This window comes from Mandrillus leucophaeus, unplaced genomic scaffold, assembly GCF_000951045.1.
Source record: "Mandrillus leucophaeus isolate KB7577 unplaced genomic scaffold, Mleu.le_1.0 Scaffold59, whole genome shotgun sequence".
NCBI classification, from domain to species: domain Eukaryota; kingdom Metazoa; phylum Chordata; class Mammalia; order Primates; family Cercopithecidae; genus Mandrillus; species Mandrillus leucophaeus.
The window spans coordinates 5,573,966-5,597,179 of NW_012106363.1; the positions used below are offsets into that span (position 1 = coordinate 5,573,966).

At 38.5% G+C, this 23,214-nt stretch overlaps 1 protein-coding gene across 1 annotated transcript in view; it reads left to right on the plus strand.

Annotated features, from left to right (window-relative positions):
* SKAP1 (src kinase associated phosphoprotein 1) overlaps positions 1-23,214 on the plus strand; it is a 298,502-nt gene that overhangs the window by 27,561 nt on the left and 247,727 nt on the right. Inside the window, exon 2 of the mRNA XM_011999385.1 lies at positions 3,372-3,477. Within this exon, the coding sequence (XP_011854775.1) occupies positions 3,372-3,477 (106 nt within the window). The remainder of the gene's footprint in view (positions 1-3,371; positions 3,478-23,214) is intronic.

Below are 23,214 nucleotides of genomic sequence, written 5' to 3' on the forward strand. Positions count from 1 at the left end.
TTAGCCAGGTGTGGTGTTGCGTGCCTGTAGTCCCAGCTACTCAGAGGCTGAGGCAGGAGAATAGCTTGAACCCAGGAGCCAGAGGTTGCAGTGAGCGGAGATTGCACCACTGCACTCCAGCCTGGGAGGCAGGGTGAGACTCCATCTCAAAAAAAAAAAAAGAAAAGAAAAGAAAAAAGAAATACAGTTAATTTTTGTACATTGATCTTACATCCTGCAAACTTGCTGAACTCGGTTATTACTTTTAATAGTTTATTAATAGATTCCTTAGGGTGTTCCATATACAAGATGTCATCTGCAAATAGAGATAGTTTTATTTCTTCCTTTCCAGTTTGAATGCTTTTTATTTCATTTTCTTGCTTAATTGTCCTAGCTGGCATCACCTGTACAATGTTCAGTATAAGTGGTGAGAACAGACATCCTTATCTCATTCCTGATCTAAGGAACATAGAGAAAGTATTCAGTCTTCGACCATTTATTTTCTTTTACAATTTTTTTTTTGAGACAGAGTCTTGTTCTGTCACCCAGGCTGGAGTGGCGCAGTCATGGCTCACTGCAGCCTCAACCTTCGAGGCTCAAGTGATCCTCCCACTTGAGCCTCTTGAGTAGCTAGGACTACAGGCATGCACCAGCCAATTTTTTTAAATTTATTTTTTGTAGAGAGGGGATCTCTCGATATCATCTAGGCTAGTCTCAAAACTCCTGCCCTTAGGTGATCCTCTTGCCTCAGCCTCCCAGAAGGTTGGGATTACAGGCATGAGCCACCATGCCTGGCCAGGCTTTAATCATTAAGTACAATGTTAGCTGTGGGTTTGTGTTAATGCTTTTTATTTATTAGTTTGAGGAAGCTTCCTTCTATTCCTAGTTTGTCGAGAATTTTTATCTCGAAGGGCTGTTGAATTTTGTTGATGCTTCTTCTGTGTCTAGTGAGATGATCATGTGGTTTTTTTCCTTTATTCTATTGTTATGATATATTACATAAATTGAATCTTAGATGCCATTTATTTTTGCCTTTTAATTCAGCTTCCTATTTCCTCTTTCGTTAGCATTCAAAGGACCCTAGTGGAACCCATTAAATCACATATGCAATAGATACAATGCAGAACTTGGATGCTGATCGTGGTCCTTTGTGAAATATTCAATTTCCAGGGCTTTGTATCTTGTCAAAAGTCCTAGAGATGGCTGTTTAGGATTTTTTGTTTGGTGTTTTTTTGTTTGTTTGTTTTTGTTTTTGTTTTTTGAGACGGAGTCTTTCTCTATCGCCAGGCTGGAGTGTAGTGGTGCAGTCTCAGCTCACTGCAACCTCCAACTCCCTGGTTCAAGTGATTCTCCTGCCTCAGCCTCACAAGTATCTGGGTCTACAAGGTTGTGCCACTATGCCCAGCTAATTTTTGTATTTTTAGAGAGAGGGGGGTTTCACCATGTTGGCCAGGATGGTCTCAATCTCCTGACCTCATGATCTGCCCGCCTTGGCCTCCCAAAGTGCTGAGATTACAGGCGTGAGCCATCGCGCCTGGCCTAGTGTTGTTAAATGATGTGAATATAAAACAAATTTTTAGGTGTATTTATCCAACTATATAAATTCATAGCAATATTTTGATAGTATATATCGGGGTCCCCAACCTTTTTGGCACCAGGGACTGGTTTCGTGGAAGACAATTTTTCCATGGACCAGGGGTTGGGGGATGGTTTGGGGATAATTAAAGAGCATTAGATTTATTGTGCACTTTATTTCTATTATTATTACATTGTAATATATAATGAAAAAATTATACAACTCAGCATAATGTAGAATCGGTGGGAGCCTTGAGCTTGTTTTTCTGCAACTAGATGGTCCCATCTGAGAGTGACAGGAATCAGTGACAGATCGTCAGGCATTAGATTCTCATAAGGAGCACAAAACGTAGATCCCTCACATACACAGTTCACAATAGGGTTTGTGCTCCTATAAGGATCTAATGCTGCCACTGAACTGACAGGAGATGGAGCTCAGGTGGTAATGGAAGTGATGGGGACCAGCTGTAAATACAGCTAAAGCTTCACTTGCTTACCTGCTGCTCACCTCCTACCATGTGGCCCTTTATTTAGAATTTCATAATTATCAGATCACTGAGGAAATAAGGTTCCTCTATGTGGCCTAGGGGTTGGGGACCCCTGATATATATGATACAGTTTCATATTACAGGCACAATTTTTGGAGGTGGAAAATTTTAACTATATTATTTATATGCTTTTGGGGGATGACAAACCTTTTGTGCAGAATAAAATGTGTAGCTAGTATTTCTGGCAGTTGTAATCACTATCAGTGTATTTTGTCTTTGAAAATTTGTAGACCCCCCCCAATTTCTTCCTTCAACATATCATGATTTGTTTCATATTATGAATTTCCATCATGTCCCTATTTTATAATGTATGTTCACATTAATTGCAGTTCCCGTCTCTTGAAGACGTTTTTCTTTCCCATGTGGGTTCCTTCACTTGGTTGTATTGTCATTTTCATTGATGATGCATCTGCTAATTAATGTTTCTTTGAATGCCTGCCCTTTTGTTTTTGATTTTTGCAGTTCAGCTCTATTTTTTATTTCGGCTCTATTCATTGGTATTTTTTTGTAGCTTCTATTGGCCTGTGACCTTCTGTGACTTATTTATAATATTTACATATTTATGAAATTGATAGTCCAGGCCAGGTGCGGTGGCTCACCCCTGTAATCCCGGCACTTTGGGAGGCCGAGGCAGGCGGATTGTCTGAGCTCGGGAGTTCAAAACCAGCCTGGACAACATGATGAAAACCCATCTCTACTAAAATACCAAAAATTAGCTGGGTGTGGCGGCGTGTGCCTGTAGTCCCAGCTACTCAGGAGGCTGAGGCAGGAGAATCACTTGAACTCGGCGGGTGAAGGTTGCAGTTAGCCGAGATGACGCCACTGCACTCCAACCTGGGCAACAGAGTGAGACTCCATCTCCAAACAAAAAAAGAAAGAAATTTACAGTCCATCCTCTGCCATTAGTGATAATTAATATGTAAATGTTTACTTAAAATGATTTAGAAAATAGTTATTCCTTATGGCTAATATAGGTGATAGTTTTCTAAATTCATAGCAAGGTCTTGGATTATTAAAACATGTCACCTACAGATATATATAAAATTTTAGTTATTTATTCTGGTAACATATACAAAATATAAATTTTACCATCTTAACTATTATAAAGTATACAGTTCTGTGGCATTAAGCACATTCACATTGTGCCACAACTGTAAAGTTTTTAAAAAGAAAACAATACCCATTTCTCAATCCTTCTGATTTTCCTTTCTCCCGTAGTATATCCCATAGTACATTTTTTCTGTTTTATCAACTTTCCTTTTCTTTTAGATGCTGAAGAATTTCTGGCAGAAGGTTTGCGGAATGAGAACCTCAGCGCTGTTGCAAGGGATCACAGAGACCATATTCTACGGGGCTTTCAGCAAATCAAAGCCAGGTTTGTATAAACTGGTTCCATTAATCTTCTTCATAAGCTTTAAAACAATTTATAATCAGTAAAATAAAGTCACAAGGTAAGACATACATATCATACCTATCATAGTTCTTTATACTTGACAGAAACTTAATAAATATTTGCTGAATTGAATTGGAGGCAGGCAAGCATAGTTAGTGTAGTTTACCAAAATAAAAATGTTTTGATAATTATGTATGTATCTTGAGGTAATTATTCTGCTTTTAGCTTTGGATTTTTATGTTAGCCTTCATTGACCACTTTTGCATTTAACTAAAAAATGGTGAAAGATAAACATTTATGCATGTCCAAATTATTAATGAGAAAGTGTTAGGCAGTATGAGATAATGTTCATTATGATTTTTGGTACTGATTTTACTTCCACATCTCCTTCCCTCATAGAAAACTTAAATGAAACGTATCAAGTCGATTCTTTGACCATATTGGGATGTTTTATTCCTGGACTGGGTTAAAATATGTTCATTTTTTAAAAATAAGAAGCCCTGACCTAATTTGTGCATTTTAGAATGTGAGCATCTGACAGATGCAAACACTTGCTTGGGGGAGGAAAAAATAAAAATTTTCCTTTATAATATATTTTCTGACCACCTATTGCTTGAAATGGGTAACTGAATGAGGGCAAGGGATAAGTGAGTGTTCCTTTAGCTTTTTCAAACCTGGTGGCAATGTGATTCAGAATGTTTAAACTGAATATTCTTAGCAAAGGAAGAGCATCTGCAGGGTTATGGTTGAGATTTAATTTGTGTGGCTGACCGTTCTTAGTATCTACTCTAAAAACCTCATTGAAACTCCGTAGAAACAGAGAATTTTATCCTTCGGAAGGGCACAGCCAGAATCTATTCCATTCAGGAATGTGAGAGAACCTCATGAGATGCCCTGCTGGATCTTAATCGATCTTTCCTGCTGGCTAATTAAGCATCACTTTTACTCAGCAACTGGGGACTGTGTAATTATCAGCCTGGGTTGCCCTGAATAATTGAAACAAACAGAATGCAGAAGATGGGAGTTTTTTGCAAAAGTGGGAATATCTATAATTTTTGGTAGGTTGAAAGAGTGTTTAAAACAAAGTTCTCCATAATGTTATTTTATTAATAGATAAGTTTAGGCTTAGTTATGTACCTGGAGACTTAGTAAATTATAGAATTTTTTTAATTTCACAAGTTTGCCTTTGTGTTTTATGATTACTCTAAGGGTGGCATGTGGAATAAAGATGGAATTATTTTAAATTTGGAGAGGAATGACCTAAATATAATGGTGTATCTGGTGATTCTATTGGTATAAATCTTTGATAAGGAATGCAAAAACACTTTTACTGCAGCTGTAGTACAAATATACAATGAGGAGAAATTCTTTCCTGTATTTTTACCACAGCATTGAGAAAGGACTAAATTTCAATCTTAATTTGGTAATAAAAGGCAATTTATGTTAACTCATTACTGTCAGCTGAATATTATTATACTTCTTAATCCTCTTTTAAAATATATACACACATGCACACACATGCATGAACACACACAGAAGCTGAATTTGTCATGGGGTAGAGTCAGTTTCTTGTTCTCAAATTCTTGTTCTCAAAGAACTTTTTGTGTGGTTTGTGGGGTAGACATTCAGGAAATAATCAGCGGGAGCTTTAGGAAATATCTGCATTGTTGATGGGAGCTTTCTGTTCATTGACTTGTTGCAAGAAAGATGACACTTTATTTAGAATTTCATAATTTTCAGATCACTGAGGAAATGAGGAGCCAGAAATTAGATACTGTACAAGAAAATGGAAAAATGAGGCTTTCCTTTGGCAAGCTGTTTGAAATTGCCTTACATCCACCCATTCAATCATCACTCTGTTAATGTAACCCTTGTTTTCCTGAATCCTCTTCTTCAGCCATATCACCTCTATTGTGCCATTTATGGCTGCCACATTTACTTATGTTGTGTGTTTTTATATGTCCCCCAAAAAGCTTGGCATGAAAAGAAATTTAGAAGTCATCAAACTTAAGAGTTAAACGTGTATGGCAGGCTAAATGCAGTGGCTTACCCCTATAATCCCAGCACTTTGGGAGGCTGAAGCCAGAAGATCCCTTGAGGCCAGGAGTTTGAGACCAGCCTGGGCAATATAACAAAACTCTATCTCTACAAAAAATAAAGTTAGCCAGGTGTGGTGGTGTATGCCTGTGGTCCCAGCCACTTGGGAGGCTGAGGTAGGAGGATCACTTGAGCCTAGCAGGTTGAGGCTGCAGTGGGCCATGATCATGCCACTGCACTTCAGCCTGGTCAACTGAGTGAGACCTTGTCTCAAAAAAAAAAAAAAAAAAGTAAAAGTTAAGCATATGGCAAATACATGAACCATACTGTAACACAAAAATAATTAAAATTAATGAAGGTCATTTAAAAGATTTTATTTTTAGTCCTTTTTTGTTTGTTTTTCCTTTTTTTTTTTTGAGACAGAGTCTCACACTGTGGCCAAGGCTGGAGTGCAGTGGCACAATCACAGTTTGCTACAGCCTCGACCTCCTGGGCTCAAGCGATCCCCTGACCTCAGCCTCCTGAGTAGCTGCACACCACCATGCCTGGCTAATTTTTTACTTTTTGTTGCCCAGGCTGATCTGGAACTCTTGGACTTAAGCAGTTCTCCTGTCTTGACCTCCCAAAATGCTGAGATTACAGGCCTGAGTCTCTGTGCCTGGCCTATTTTTAGTCAGATTAAAACAATAATATTTTAGGAGTTTGGTAAATTTGGGGAGGTGGTAACCTATCTAAAACTATAAATTTAGCACTTCAAGACTTATTTGGAAGGTAGATAAATCTCTAGCAAGATAATCTGGAAAAGCCACTACTAGATAAATGTGAATTATATATTTACACATACACATATATGTATTTTACAACTTCCCACTCTCTTTGTTTCCTTGCTTCCTTTAATTCTTTCCTCAACATGTATTGCTCTAGAAACAAAAGGGTGGAGAGAAATAAAAATAGCACTGCCTTTGAGTCTTGGTAAACTTTAGGGGCTTAGCTCTTACTTTTATGGCTGGCTTGGAATTCACTGGTATTTGCCATGGTTGTGGACTTGCTGTAAATGGATGCATCTGACTCCATCACAGCTGTTATAATGTGTTTTTTGCTATTTTCTGTTGTCTAGAGTGATGACCACAGGAAAAGAGAGTTGTGTCAAGAATCATGAGTGTTCTCCAAGTGCTCATCTGTTTTTCAGTACAAATCACTTTAGCTATTCTGTTTTTAGACTTAGAAACAAAAAATAGCTATCTTTTTTTAGACTTAGAAACAAAAAATAAAATCCTATCTATATTTACATACTTTTGTTTTTTTTTTGCTTGAAAGTGTCACCAATGAAAGCTAATATTTTCCATGTAACACAAAATAAAAACGGATAGCAATTTCTGTGATTCCAAGGAAATGAAGCCCTGTTGTGGTATTGATGTCCTAAGCTGTGATTTTCATTGCTGTTCTTAAAAACTAAACAGCTTTCACATTCCAAGTCCAAGTTTTCATTGAGCCCTTTGGAGAATGGCTAGGATAAAAGCCAGGCAAAGGCACTTCCTGCTTTATTACAGTGGTCACTGCAGGATTAGCACCAGATGTGAGACACCTGGAATGAAGCAGTCGTGATCTACGCTCAGACACTTGATGGCATTCTAATGCATTGGGAGAAACAGTAGAGCATTTTTTAAATGCTTGATTCAGTGGAGGCCATCTGACAGCAAGAATACGTTGAGAGTGGGGGAAGTGATAAAGAAAATATAATTTTTGTTTTGTTTTTTTTTTTTTGAGACCAAGTCTCTGTTGCCCAGGCTAGAGTGCAGTGGTGTGATCTTGGCTCATTGCAACCTCTGCCTCCCAGGTTCAGGCGATTCTCATGCCTCAGCCTCCCGAGTAGCTGGGATTACAGGCATGAGCCACCACGCCTGGCTAAATTTTTTTGTATTTTTAGTAGAGACGGGGTTTCACCATGTTGGCCAGGCTGGTCTCTCCTGACCTCAGGTGATCCACTCACCGTGGCCTCCCAAAGTGCTGGGATTACAGGAGTGAGCCACCATGCCCAGCCGAAAATAGAATATTTTTATTATTGAGATATGGCTTAATTTCTCTCTTGATGGCCCTTTTTGGATGACTAGTCATTTATGCTCCCTGTTGGAAGTGAAGGACAGAGTCAATGGAAGCAAACTTGGAGTATTGTTTCCTTCTGTGAAACTTAGTAATGCTAAAGGAGTTCCAAAAAGAGACCAGGAGATTTATATCATATTGAGATGGAAGGAAATAAAGAAATACCTTTTGTGTGACAGGGTTCTGGCACCAAACTCAGGACATTTAAAGTACAGGCTGAAAGAATATTTTGAACACATCTCATTGTGGGTGGTTAACCTATAGCTCTGTGTGAAACGTGATATACTAGTAAAATCTCATAAAAATAATTCTGACGTTCTTTGGGAATTTCATGTTTTCTTTTCACCTTAACATGGATTTAGCTTTAAAGCAAGATTTAGTTTAAGAATGTATAATTCTGATATTTTTGTATTCTAGCAAGAAAGACAAGGAGTTAGCCTGATAAAACTCTTGGGAGCAAGAGTTTTGAAGTAGTATACTATAAATATAATCACCATTGATTATATAGAGAGTTTTACTTTTCTTAAATGTTAATTATTGAGCTTAAAAACCCCTAAAACAAAACACATTCAAATGAAGTATACTTATCAAAAGAACTAATGTATAATGTGCTATTAGTACATTTATGTTATTCACAAGTTTCAAGATTTGCTCATAACATCTTTTTCTATTCTTTAATTTTGCTACTTGTACTGGAGCTTCAGTGCAAATGCAGAAAAAAAAAAGTAGGAGGTACTTGCATGATCCGTCTAAGTTTAAATAGCTCTGAAAAGGCTCAAAAGTCATAGCAATAATTTGACCACATCTGGAAAGTTAATAACTCATTGCTTCCTTTTTCAGTCCTATCCCTTCCTCCCATCCTTAAAGGAAGAAAAAAAAAAACAAAAAACAAAACCCACAACAACTTCAACACTATTTCTCAACTCATCAGTTATATCAGACAAATTTTTGCTTGGTTCTCTGTTATTCAGTGGATGAATGTTGAGATTTCACAATTGAGTTAAAGAGTTTTTTGAATCTACTTCTCTAGGAATGAGAGGTTATATTTATTGCTCTTTTAATCTGGAATGCCCTACAGGTGAGAATGATAGAATATTACTTGCTATTGATCTCTTGGCTTAACTTTTAAGACCTGGAAAGAAAGATCGTCTTATGTGTTTTTTATGGCAAGTCTCTGTTCTTTCAAAATAGCTTCGAAATGTGTAACTCTCCTTATAATTTTATCATAATGAATTATTTTGTTTGTTTTTTTGTATGTGAGGCTATCTGGAAGTAGAACAAATTTTCTTAAATAACATTTTTTTAAATGTAATAATGACCATAGGCCTTGGTCTTTCAGAATAAACCATACCTTAGATATTTTCATTATATATCTTTAAGATTTTAGATTGAGTTCAGAAAAATGTTTTTGTTGTTGTTGTTGTTGTTTGTTAGTTTGTTTTTTGTTTTTTTTGAGACAGAGTCTCACTCTGTCACCCAGACTGGAGTGCAGTGGCATGATCTTGGCTCACTGCAACCTCCACAGGTTCAAGCAATTCTTACGCCTCAGCCACCCAAGTAGCTGGGACTAAAGGCGCACACCACCATACTGGGCTAATTTTTGTATTTTTAGTAAAGACGGGATTTTGCCATGTTGGCCAGGCTGATCTTGAACTCCTGGCCTCAAGCGATCTGCCCACCTTGTCCTCCCAAAGTGCTGGGATTACAGGCATGAGCCATAGCACCTAGGAAAATGTATTTTTAATAGAGTTTTTAGATCACTTGCAAAAGTAGATCATGTGTAATTCTTCCCAGTACTGAGCTCCTCATACAGAATAACATGTTCTATCAAGAGTGAAAAGGAGTTATGGATTGTGAGCTAGAACACAGGCAAGTAACTGAACTTGCACCCTTCCAGTCTGACTAACACAATAGCATAATAAGCTGAGCCATACTCTTTAACTGTAGAGTTAGGTCACTGAAATTTGCTTTACTCCTGATAGAATTTTAGCCATCATTATCACCTGGGCACATTCCTATTAGCAACTCAATATGGATTTGTCTTGGTTTCAGAAAATCCTGTGTCATTTTTTTTTAATACATGAAGCCTCGCTGTCTGTAGATGGACTTAATTCATACATTGTGTGAAAAGATCATCTGTATGAAATTACTGCCTTCATTGTTATCACCGTTTGCTTTGGCTTTGATTTTAAGTCTCGTTTGATCTGGAGCTAGCCTTTTGTCCCAGAGCTATGCTATTTTCTCTGTTTAAGGAAAGCCAATGAAAAATACCTCTCTGTATTTATCTGTTTGTGGATTCCAGGAACCTGTGGCTTGGGACCTTATTGATGGTGTTTTTCTCTAATTTGCATGTTTTCTCTTGTTTCTGATATAGACCCATGCAGTATCCACTTTCTGCGTTACAGGGAAACTGGAACAGAGGGGAGGGAAATCCAAGAGCACTGGGCCAACTGTCAGGAGCCAAGCTCTTTGTTCTGATGTTACTTCTATAACACTGAGTCACTTGAAGATTCCCCTAATGATAATCTTATGTTTTATTTCTATGTTGCTTACCCAAAATGTTGTTTGGAATTATTTTTTTAAATAAATGCTACAAAAATGCACACATTACCAACCAAACTATAAAACTTCTGTTTGATTTCTTTTACGGTACCCCCATGACTTTTTAAAAAATCTGGAATATGATGCAGGAAATTTCATTTCTTGGGATTTTATTTCATGATTCTGTTGAAAATGAGTTGAGCATAAAGTGAGTTTTTATAATCACACCATGTGAATCATTTCTTCTTTGGATTCTGGATCTTCTCTCCTACTGTGTAGCCTCATCTAGTCTCCCTGAAGTGCAGTGTTAGCAGGGTTGATAATGAAATGCAGTCCTGCTTATCACACTCAGCAAAGGGCTCAGAGAAGATGGGAAAAAAATCAATCCCACAGGAACTTCTTGAGTGCTAGACATCCATATTTAGCCCCCAAGCATTTAAAATGGAAATGAGATATCTTAGGGTTTTAGTTTTTGATTTACACAAGATGTCATTGCCTCCTTGGCAATAGGAATATTTTAGAGACCAACTGCTGACCTGTTTGGGAAGATCTCAGCCTGTCGCCCCAGGTGTGACGTAGTTTCTTCATATTTCTTTCAAAACTCTCAGCAGTGCTTTGCAGTAGCTTTGATTCTTTGGGCTTCAAAGGGTGTCCCTTCCAGGGCCAATCTTAGGAAAGAAAAAAAAATTAGTGTAGGGGAACAAACAGCTCATAAAATAAGTGCTATCCCTGTGGCAGCTCTTACTTAGACAATTAATAGAGAGTTTACAAACCAGTAGTACTACAGCATGGCAAAGCCAAGAAAATTCCAATTTGATGCTGGTGCTTTGTTGTTACAAAATCGCCATTTGTAGTGAACCATTCTTAAATTGTCCAGCTTCTAGTAGTTTTTATCACAGTGTGGTTTATATAAGATATATTATAGTTAAATGCTCAAACTCAAAGCTGCCTCTTGAGTTTGTGAGCCTTGTTGAGGTTCTCATTATAATTTACAGAAATGTTTATGCCCACATAATCTCCAATTAGCTATTTCTCCAAGTTATATTAGTGAGTGACTCTCATTTGTAGATTCTACCATAACCACAAGGCCCATACAGTTTGGTAATTTAGACCTTCTATCATGTTTACCAAGTGCCTTTGTTCTTTTGTTGATGAGAAAACTGATATATGAGAAAGTAACAGAATTTGTTTAAATATTAGGATTTAGAATTTAGAATTTTATTTAGCCAAGCCATTAAAAAAATGAAGTCGCATCTTTCAAAGATTATTGATTTAAAAAAACTGTAAACAAATATTGAAGTCTAGTTAATTATATGCATGTTGAATTGTTTGGGGATGGAGTGTACTAATTTGAGCAGTTTGTTTTGGAATGTATAAAAAATAATATGGATGGATGAATATATGACAAAGCAAATAAAATGTTAATCACAGAATATATCCACTAGATTGTGGGTGTACATGAATGTTGTTTCAACTTTTGTGTAGAGTTGAAAATTTTCATAATATAATGGTTTTTTATTGTTGTTTGTTTGGTGTGTTTGTTTGTTTGTTTCCTGAGTTGGGATCTCACTCTGTCGCCCAGGCTGGAGTGCAGTGGCATGATCTCGGCTCACTGCAACCTCTGCCTCCCGGGTTCAAGCGATTCTCCTGCCTCAGCTTCCCGAGTAGCTGGGATTACAGGCGCGTGCCACCACACCCGGCTATTTTTTGTATCTTTAGTAGAGACAGGGTTTCACCGTATTGGCCAGGCTGGTCTCAAACTCCTGACCTCATGATTTGCCTACCTCGGCATCCCAGAGTGCTGGGATTACAGGTGTGAGCCACCATGTCTGGCCCCATAATATAATGTTATAAAAAATATTTGACTGGTTTGACTTGGCATTTCAGAAACCATGGATTTTATTCACTCTGGCTTCAGAAAATCATAGGCTTCTTCCGTATGGGATATGGTTTTTAAGGATAATTTTCTAGGAATAGTCTTATTATTTCTGGGTAATACTGAACTAGGGGATAATCCTCCAGTTTGTTATTTCTGACATAAGTAACAGGAAGTAGCTAACTTTTGTACTTCTTTAAAACTCCTAAACCAGCAATTATTAAGAGCTAAAATTCAATTCAAACATTCTACCTGGGATATCCTGAAATTTTGATTTTTTTTTAAAAAAAGGGAAGGTAATTTCTGACTTTTTTCATAAATTTGATAAAAGGAAAGCTAATATGAGATTGGTAGTCCAGTAGGAAATGGAACTCAATTTTATAATTTAAAAATCATTTTATGATATTAAAAATGACAGAGGTTAGAAACAAAGCTCTTATTCTTTTATTGAACTAGAATTGAAAGTGGCAGAAAATCATTTTGGCCCTAGTGCAGTAAATGTTATCACTAAAACATGTTCAGGGGATATTAGGATAGTCTCTCAAGCACCAGAGACAAAAGTTCACAAAGCAAGAACTGATTTTTCTGTCCTTATCTTGAAATTATTAAATGTACAGGAGACATGAAGGTGTCTTAGTTCTAAGAGGACTGGAGATGAAGTACGTGTTGAAAGCGATAATATTTCCATTCTGGAGAGGTGAGATGGAGAGAAGAGATGGTGGTGGCATGGGTGTCTCAGCAGTGACAGGCACGGTGGAGGGAAGAGAGTGCACAGGGATAGGAGGGTTCATGAACCAATGCAGAGCTGAGAAATTCAAGACCAGAGAAAATTATACTCATGCAGTATTGTGAGCTGATGATGAAAATGGTGAGGAAGCAAGTGATACTATTCTTTAAAAGGATTGTGTGAAGATTATATTTAACAGGGAGATGAAACTGGAGCTGTCAGCAGCTACTGTATTTTGCAAATCTTGTAGGAGAGAAATTTTAAGTCCATTTGGGAAAAACCCATCATTTTTGAGTGTGCAGTGTGATTATGCTTCAGAATTTTGTGTAAATGGAGCAGGTTGGTAGGCATATGTTTGCTGATCCTAAAATGATTAAAATTCAGAATAAGTAAGACTCTTGTGAAATTGAGTTTTCAGGTTCCAGCCAGTGTTCTATGCTGCCATATGGCATAACTAGAATTAATTGCTGTTCTCAGTCTCTTATTCTTCTATTGAATATTTAGGTGTCCTGTTTGAAATATTAGTGGTTCCACAGAAGTATTTAATCACATGAGATAGATGTTTGGCATGTTCATGAAAGCAGTGTATGTAGCTAATAGTTGCTTGGAAGAAAAAGCCCCTCATGAGGTTTTCTAGCTTCTCTTCTCTGCTTCTGCCTCCACCCCCTAACTTGTTTTAATTAGAAAAATGGATACTGGATAGGATGGTTAGCAAGGAAAGGAGGAAAGATTATCAGGACTTTATAGGGGAGATAAGAAAAGATCAGACATGAAATTGCTTTTGCTGGTCTTTAGGTCCTTGGTACTCTAAGTATCAACATGGAACAGCAACTACAGCATCACCTGGAAACTTGTGAGCAATGCAAACTCTCAGGCTCTGTTGAATGAGACCTACTTAATCATAATCTGCATTTTAATACTACCCTAAGTTTATTTGTACAGTATGAACATTAACATTTGAGAAGCACTGTTTTCACACATCAGATTCATTTTAAATTCAGTTTCTCAGAACTTAGAATACATATTTCTGGAGATCATAAGCTTCTTGAAAGTATGAATGGTCTTACAGTCACCAAAAAAAAAAAAAAAAAAAGATCTAGCATGGTGCTGGCATGTTGCATGAGTTCAATGATGTGAGTAAAATGAATGGTGAAAAACTGTTATAAATGTGTTTTTAGGTCCTAGACTAGACCTGAGAACAGCAAGAGACCCTCTTTATTAGGAAACTTACTATTTAGTAGCCAACCCTACATATTCTTTCTTGGAAATAAGGATGCTTTCTTTTTACTGAGTGTTAGTAGATACAGAGCCAAGGCATCCATCTCTTCAAGTGTCTCCTCTAATAACATATCTCTAATGTTCTAACTGGAACTGTGACAAAAGGTTACAGGGCTACTGACCATGTATTGGAGTTCTATCACAGCGTGGATGCCAGGCATTCCAGCTGTCTTTGAGACCTATCGCCAGCCCTCTACCTTTGGTCAGCAGCATCCCTATTCAGCTTTGTACTTCCTTGTCTCTACCATTTCTCCTCTTTCTTGAAGACCTCTTTTCTAACTCTTTCCTCTGTGTTCCCTAGAATCTATGTCCTGTTATAACCAAACCCCACAATATCCTCCACCTCTTTTCTCTATCCTAAAGGATGATTCTCCGACAGGAACCTGTTTGCTTGCGGCCTTCTTAAATAGAGTTTGCTCATTTTCCCAAAGTGCTGTTGGCATTCTTCAAGCTCCCTGCTGCTACTTCTGGACTTTCACTATTCAATCTTGCTTCAGACCTCTCCCCTTTTAAGGTTTGTCTTTGTGGCTTTACAGTACCCTGTCCTTTTGTCGTCTTTTGAGTTCAGAGTACTTCCACACAATATTTGAGGACTGAAGCATTGGCTCATAGTTGTTATCTTCACTCCATTCTTGACATAGAGACTTCCTCTTTCTTAAATTTAGCTTTTCCTTCTTCAGTATGTCTCTCCAATCATTATATAAATATGCTCAAATTTCTCCTAATATTAATAAAAACGTTGTGTCGTACACAGTGATTCCCTGTTTAGCTACTGTCTTTGCATCTTTTTTTTTTTTTTTTTTTTGCAGGCAAACTTCTTGAAATAGAAGCCTAGACTAGCTATTTCTGGCTTCCTGGTTTCTAGTCACTTCCCAGTCACTCTTCAGTCCCCTTTAATCTAGCTTCTGCTCCTATTGAGCTACTCTCTCCAATGTACCAATGTCTCCAATTGCCACAGCCAGGTGGTACTGTTAAGTCGTTGTCTTATTTGGTCTTTCTGTAGCATTTGACACTGTTGATCACGTCCTTTTTCTCATAAATGTAAAAAACTCTCCATTGATTCTCATGAATTCTCCTGGTTTTCTTCTTCCTTGTGTTTATGCTCTTTTTTAGGCCCTTGAGCTCATTTTTCTACCTTGCCCTCTTTGCTCTTGTTCCTCAGGGTTTTCTCTTTCCTCACCACATTCTCCTTAGGAGGCAGTTACATGCATGTCCATAGTTCCACAGCTTCCCCGGTGCATGGGAGACTCCCAATTCTATAGCTCAGCTGCAGTTCTCCCTCCAAGGCACCAGAGAGCATATTGCATACCTCCTTCTGGGTGTCTCAAAGATACCTCAAACTTCACAAAGCTGGGCATACCCTGCTGGATGCCTACTCAGCAGCCACCATCCCTTCTTCCTTGACAACAGAATCGTGATCTATAAGTCATTCTCTTTTGCCAGTGCTTGATCTAGAGTTTACATAAAATATCATTATGGCCAAATAAATGTAAGAAGACTTCTGATAGATTCTCACAGGATAGTCTTATAGTTGGGAGATAGTAATACACTGAAATGCAGTAGGACATTACTCTGCTCTAAGGTGTTAGAGCAGAAATATGGGAAGAGCCTGGCTCCTTCATGTCATTCTTGGGCCTTGCACAACTCTGGAATCTCCTGTCTTCAGACTTTTTGTTTTGTGGGAAAAATTAACTTCCACTTGCTTAGGCCCTTGTCAGTCAGGTTTTCTGTTACTTGTGGCCAGAAGAATCCTAACTGCTTGAATGTCCAGAACTGAACTCATTATCTTATATTCTTCTCACCCCTGAAGTCTACCTCTGCTTTCTCTAGGCCAAGGCTCCCAAGGCAAAATCCTGGGAGTCATTCCTGATTGGTCCCCCTTCACTCCCCAAACCATCAACAAGGCCTGTTGATTCTTCATTCTAAATGTCCTCCCCTTTCTCTTCCCTTTGTCACTAGCTAAACTTTAGTCTTCATAAAGTTGTACTCAAGCACTGCAGAATTCTCCTTTCTGGTTCTCTGCCTCAAGTCTCTCCCTGTTCCAGTTTATTCTGCTCCTCCATTCCATGTTGAAAGAGCAAACTTTTAAAAAAGGGTAATTTGTTGTCTGGGTGTGGTGGCTTACGCCTGTAATCGCAGCACTTTGAGAGGCTGAGGCAGGTAGAGCACTTGAGGTCAGGAGTTTGAGACTAGCCTGGCCAACATAGTGAAACCCTGTCTCCACTAAAAAAAATACAAAAAAATTAGCTGGGCATGATGGTGGGCACCTATAATCCTAGCTATTTGGGAGACTGAGGCAGGAGAATCATTTGAACCCAGGAGGCAGAGGTTGCAGTGAGCTGAGATTGCTCCACTGCACTCCAGCCTGGGCAACAGAGCTAGACTCCATCTCAAAAATAAATAAATAAATAAATAAATAAATAAATAAATAAATATTTTTAAAAAGGGCAGAGATTTAAGAGTTGAAGGATATTCAATTTTCAGGCGGGAAAACAGTTGGCACCGACAGGGAAAGATGTGGGAAGAGGAAATTAGGCTTTAATTATGCAGCCTGGCCTTGGGTCACTTCTGTGCAAATAAATAACTGTCTTCCAAAGTGTTTTACTCTGTGTTTAAATACATACACATGAAAATGAAATTATTTTTGAGCCTTGTGAAATGCAGCAGTACTTTGAGTTTTATTTTATGATTATTTTTCTAAATTTGTTTTTTAATTAAGGAAGTTGACTCTCAAGGCCTTCATTAGATGAGGTATCACTGACTGGGAACAACTTCCATTTTTCAGATGTTATCCCTTTGAGCTGCGCTGAACTGACACAGGATGAATCCTTCATTAGAAGAGGATTATCTCCACTCTGTGTGACTATTTAGTAAAACATTTGTATTTGTCGGACTACTTTTCCAAAGTGAGGGTGCTTAAGTAAACCATTCACTTCCTCCTTCTCAAAACATCAGTCACCATGATTGATTTTTATGTGGGTAATAAAGAGAAATGGAATCAACTAAAAGCAGGGTGAGGATTATAGACCGGAAGCAGATAATTTACTTAACAAATATGTATTGGCTATTTGTTTATGTCAGGCACGATGCCAGGTGATCAAGATAGTGTCAGATAAGACATATTCTTATTTTTCAAGCAGTTCTTGGGCCAGTGAGCGACTAGACTCATCTTAGTTCCTCCATGGACCAGCATGGAGCCCACTACCCCCAGATAATCTGCTCTAGAAGGTCTGAAGGTTTGTTTTCAATTTGTTACATGCCTGCAGTTTCACCACTTAGAGATTCGTTTGGGTTAAACATCCTGTTTTAAAATACAAATTCACCTGGAGGGTGAAAATACTTTTGATTGTTCAGTCATGTGCACTAGACCTGTTCAATGGTTTCCTTCCAACTTTTGGTTAAGATGGCTTCACTGAGGACATTCAGTGAAGTGGTTTTTTGAACCGCTATTACGGGCAATGCACTGTGCTAGGAATACTGAAGGTTGTAGAAGTAACAGAGGATACGTTTTCTCAGAAAGAATAAGGGCTTTAGAGACTCCTTATCTCTGCAGCTTAAGCATAACAGTCATAAAGACTGTACTTTCAGGGATCATTTCTATAGTTTGTTGCTAGAGAAGTTTCCCTAGACATGTGGAACACCAGAAACCATGAGGAGGAGATGTAGTGTTCTCTCCAGAGCATGAAGCTGACTCTTGGTGCTGCTTTGCTGCACCTGCCATTTGCCATTGACAATCATTCTTCTCTTCCTCTGGGAGAGTAAGGAGGAGAGGACACAGTCTGAGTGGTTCCCATTTTTGTGGGTTTTTTTTTTTTTTTTTTTTTTTGAGACAGAGTCTTGCTCTGTCGCCCAGGCTGGAGTGCAGTGGCCAGATCTCAGCTCACTGCAAGCTCCTATGTGGGTTTTTTTTTATTATTATACTTTAAGTTCTAGGGTACATGTGCACAATGTGCAGGTTTGTTACATATGTATACATGTACCATGTTGGTGTGCTGCAGCCATTAACTCGTCATTTACATTAGGTATATCTCCTAATGCTATCCCCTCCCTCCTCCCCACATGTCATTTTTTTTTTTTTTTTAGAATAATAGTTACGGCTAGCATTCATCACACACATACCATGTGCCAGACTCAGTTTCAAGGGCTTTCCTTACAACAGGTGTGTGAGGTTGATACTGTTATAATCCCTATATAGCAAATGAGAAAACTGAGGTTCAGAAAGGTATCCAACTTGCTCAAGGTTACATAGCTATTAGGTTCTAGAATTGGAATTTGAACCCACTCTTATTGAGGCTCAACCTTGTCATAAAAAGTGAATAATGCCACTTCATTCATTCACTCATAGTTTCTACAAATGTTTATTGAGCATATGCTATGTGCAAAGCATTTTTGTGGTGAACACAGCATAGGTCCCAGTCCTTCTATAACTTATTTTTGAGTAGAATAAACCAAATCATTATACAATACACTTACCTTATAGGGTTGTTGTTATGTACATAAAAGTGCCTAACACAAACATGTCACATAGTGGATAGCCAACAAATATTCCCAAGAAATTTATAACCACACTGGAAAGATAAAAAACAATGCACAAATAACTATAATTCAAGACACATTGTGGCAAGGCTTTAGAAGAGGCCATATTTTATTTTATTTTCCAGTTTTATTGAGGTATAATTGGCATACAAAACACTGTACATACATGGTACTGTAAAAGCCCAGAGAAGGAAGTCCCTTCTCTGGTGGGCTTGAGAAGCCTTCATGGATGAGTTGGCATCAAGACTTGGCCATGGAGTGATTGGGATAGGTTTTTGGTAAGACACATTGCATGCAGAATTACCATGTGCTAACACAGAGGTGATAAAGTTTAGGCATTTTTGGGAACCAAAGGGTGATTTTGTTGATTAGGTAAAAGAGAGTAATAATGGGAGGTATGGCAGAAAAGACAAAATGGAACCAACTCTCAGAAATAAGAATTTTGACTGGGTTTGAGGAGGACAGATAGGTAGTTTGGAAGAGTAAAGCATGAGTCAGGGATAGGTAAGCTGAGGAGGGATGCTTTAGTAGTGGATAACATTTGGGTCTTTGGCACAAGGGCTGAGGCCACTGGAAGGCAGAAAATGGTTGCAAAGAAAGAGAGGATAAGAATGTCAAAGGTTGCCTATGTTCCCTGTACCCAGAGAAGGAAGACAAATCTGCTTGCCATACTTTATTTATTTTTCAGTATCATTGGGTGTAATTTGTATACAAAGCACTGTAAATAAGGAATGCATATAATTTGGTGCCCTAACTACTTTTCAGAATGCTATGTCAATGGGAAAATATATTCTATGGATATATGCTTCAACTTTTGAAATATGATTGGTCTGAAAATTAAAGACTGTATTCACAATTTTTCAGATCTGTTAACAAGATTTAATAGATTTTCAAAGCTGGCCCAGACAACTTTCAACTTTGTTTCATTAGGAAAATGTGTTCCAAGGTCCAAACAACTGGAAATGAACTTTTAGAATACAGTCAATATTTGAATTGAGAGCTGCTTGTCTAGAATTTCCTTAACAGGCAACCACTGGTAAATATCTGTTTCCTTTACCGTATTTTCCAAAATTGCCCCATCATATGATTACCTGGGGATTTTGTTAAAATATATAGACTTCTAGGCCCCTACCCTGGAGATGCTAATTCACTAGGTCTGGGGTGGACCCTGAGAATTTATTCTTCAATAAGGGGTCCAAGGGATTCTTAAGATCAGGAAAGCGTGTACAAATCTTTATCAGAAGACCCTGTTTTTTGTTTTTTGTTTGTGAGGTAGGTGCCTATTTTGGTTCTCGACTGAATTTTAACAATGAGGGGAAAATCTTACCAGCAGGGCTTAAGACCTGTCAGTAGCTGACAACGTTTCAGCCTGATTTAGCTCCCGGAGTGAGGAGATAGGGATATGTTCATATGCTGCTCTGTGCTTCCTTGTGAACTGGCAACATCTCAAGATGTTTCTGATGCTGGAGAATCTCTCAAAGTGGGACAGAACTGAAAGCCCTGGTCCCAAGAGGAGCCAGGTAAAGCCTTGGATTGACTGGTTGATTGTAATCAAACCTCTGGGGACCCCTGACCTGTATTGATATACCAACGGAGCTGGTCACATAGTCATTAGCCTTTAGATCAAAGTCCATTCCATTTTTTTATGACTTGGATAATTGGGTACTTTATGTAAGGGTTTAATTATGACTGCTGTACATACTGTACAAAGTAATAAATGGGTAAGAATGATACTTTAGGCCGGGCACGGTGGCTCATGCCTATAATCCCAGCACTTTGGGAGGCCAAGGCGGGCAGACCATGAGGTCAGGTGTTTGAGACCAGCCTGGCCAACATGGTGAAACTCTGTCTCTACTAAAAATACAAAAGAATTAGCTGGGTATGGTGGTGTAATCCAAGTAGCTGTAATCCCAGCTACTCAGGAGGCTAAGGCAGGAGAATTGCTTGAACCCAGTAGGCAGAGGTTGCAGTGAGCCGAGATTATGCCACTGCACTCCAGCCTGGGCAACAGAGTAAGACTCTGTCTCAAAAAAAAAAAAAAAAAAAGAATGATACTTTAGTATAGAATCTTGTACAATTAGGGAAAAAAGTCAACTTGAGGGCAAAAGCAATAATGTGGATTAAGTAAGTTGATATGAATTTAGGAAAAGTGTGAAATAATTTTAAAATGATTTCTGGATTTCTGTATACATCTCAGTTCTTAACTAGAAAAAAGCGTACACATAAGGATAGGCATTTTATGAAAAATGTCAGTAATTCATTGTAGTTCTTAGAGTGGTTACCAGTAGAAGCTGGCTTTCAAAATTCTGTTATTATTTATTGATTCAGATTTTGGTGTAGTGTGAATGAGTGAAATAATGTTATATCTTTGATTAGGATTCTGTTGTTATTTTTCAATTAATCTATGTCGGTAGCTTTAGCATTTGTATTAAATCATTTTCCTCATGAAAGCTTCTAATGAGGAAACAAATTGATTGTATTTATATATTGGATTCTTGCCACCACAATGTGTATTCGGTCGTGTCTTTTGAAGTATATTTTTGCTGGTCATTTTGTGGTTTGTCTTTGAAGCCAGGCTTTGGGGGAAAAAATTATTCATTTGGATGAAGGTTTCAATTTAACAAAGCTTTCTTATTTTTGTCTCTCTTCTCTTTCATCCCTTACTTTTATTTTCTTTCTTTTTTCCCCTCTTGCCTTTGTGTGAGTGATTTAGAGGAAAATGAAGGCACCCCAGCCCCATCTTTTCAGAATAAAATCCATACTTCATAGCATTGCCTGGAAGTGCCTTGCCCTCTGTCTGCCTCTCCAAGCTTGTCCCTACCCCTCCCTGAAATGCTCTCTTATACTGAATGAGTCTCATACCGAACTCAGACAGCCCTTGCTGCTTCTTACCTCCATTAACTGATTTGGCAAACATTTATTGAGCACAAGCTCTATGCCACTGCCCCTTGAGGGCTCAGTGACAGAGAGATAAGAAGATGCTAATACAGTATTATAGGTGTTACTGAGAGGCATGCACAGATGTGCTGTGGGAACCCTAACATAGGACACTGAGCTGAGCCTTGAAGGATCATGGAGGGTCCACTAGGAGAAGAAGGAGGCATGAAAGAAAAGGTTTGCTGGCAGAGGGTGCAGCAACAAGTGGGCAGGAGTGTCAGCAGGAGCTGGGGAGGACCTGAGAGCTGAGGTGAGCCATGGAAGGATTTTAAGCAGGAGAATGATGGAACTAGGCTTGCCTTTTAGGTCATTAAGATAATGAAGATGCTAATGACTAACAGCTGAACATTTATTGGTGGTTTACCAGGTTCTTTACATGTATTACCTCTGTTAGTCCTCCCAAGAACCAAACGAGGAAGATGTGTTTATTATTTCTGTTTTAAAGGTGAGGAAACAGAGGCTGCAGAAAAAGTCTCAGCTAGAAGATGGAGGAGCTGGGACTTCAACCCAGACCTGTCTGCAAAGACTTTGCTCTTCATGCTCATTCCATTCCCTTTTCCATCAGCACTGAGGAGAGTAGGTCAGAGGGAGGAGGATGAGGGCAGGTGGACCGTTTGCCATGTGGTTACATGGATGTGGGTGAGGCCTTTTAAGAGCTCACATGAATTCAGTGTCTGCAGAGATGGAGAGGAGATTGATTAAAAGGATATTAAGGGAGTAGAATCTACAGGTCTTGGTGACTGATGGGATATATATAGTAATAGAAAAAGAGGTAAAGGGATGATTCCCAAGTTTCAGCTGGGTGGATAGTAATATCATCCATTGAAATAGGGAACACAGGGGTAGGAGAGGTTTGGGACCTGTGGGACAAAGGACAGTTCTACTCCTGAAAGAGAAGAGTAATGATATCTCCTGCTTTTGAATGTTTTAATGAACTAAGGTATTTAATATATGCAGGCGCTATAGTGAAGTCTTTGGCAATTGGTTTCTTCTCTGGTCAGCCTGAGCTCTATGACCTATCCCTCTAGTCCTCTAGTATTCTCTGACTCTCTTGTCTTTTCATTTCACAAGCCTAGAAAAATCCTAATCTCGCATCATCAGTTCAACTGTCCAACTTCTCTGCTTGTATATCTGGGAAGCTATTCAGTTCTGGAGAAAAATTGCACAATTGGATTGCGCCACAGTAAACCTTTTAATTAATTTATTATTATTATTATTATTATTTTTTTTTTTTTTTTTTTTTTTTGAGACAGGGTCTTGCTCTGTCACCCTTGCTGGAGTGTAGTGGCACAATCATGGTTCACTGCAGCCTCAACCTCCTGGACTGAAGCAGTCCTCCCACCTCAGCCTCTCAGGTAGTGGGGACCACAGGTGCAAGCCACTACACATGGCTAATTTTTTTTTATTTTTTGTAGAGATGGGGTCTCACCATGTTGCCCAGACTGGTCTGAAATTCCTGGAATCAAGTGATCTGCCCACCTTGGCCTCCCAAAGTGCTGGAATTATAGGCATGAGCCTCCATCCTGGCTGCACTACAGTAAAGCTTAGTCTTCAACCTCAACTGAATCCTTAGTGATAACTGGTAGTTATTTCACATGCTCCAAATCAGCAACCTTTCTCCTTGATTTTTTTTCTTCCCCCAACCCTTGTCAGTCTTTTTTTTTTTTTTTTTTTTTGCAGGCAAACT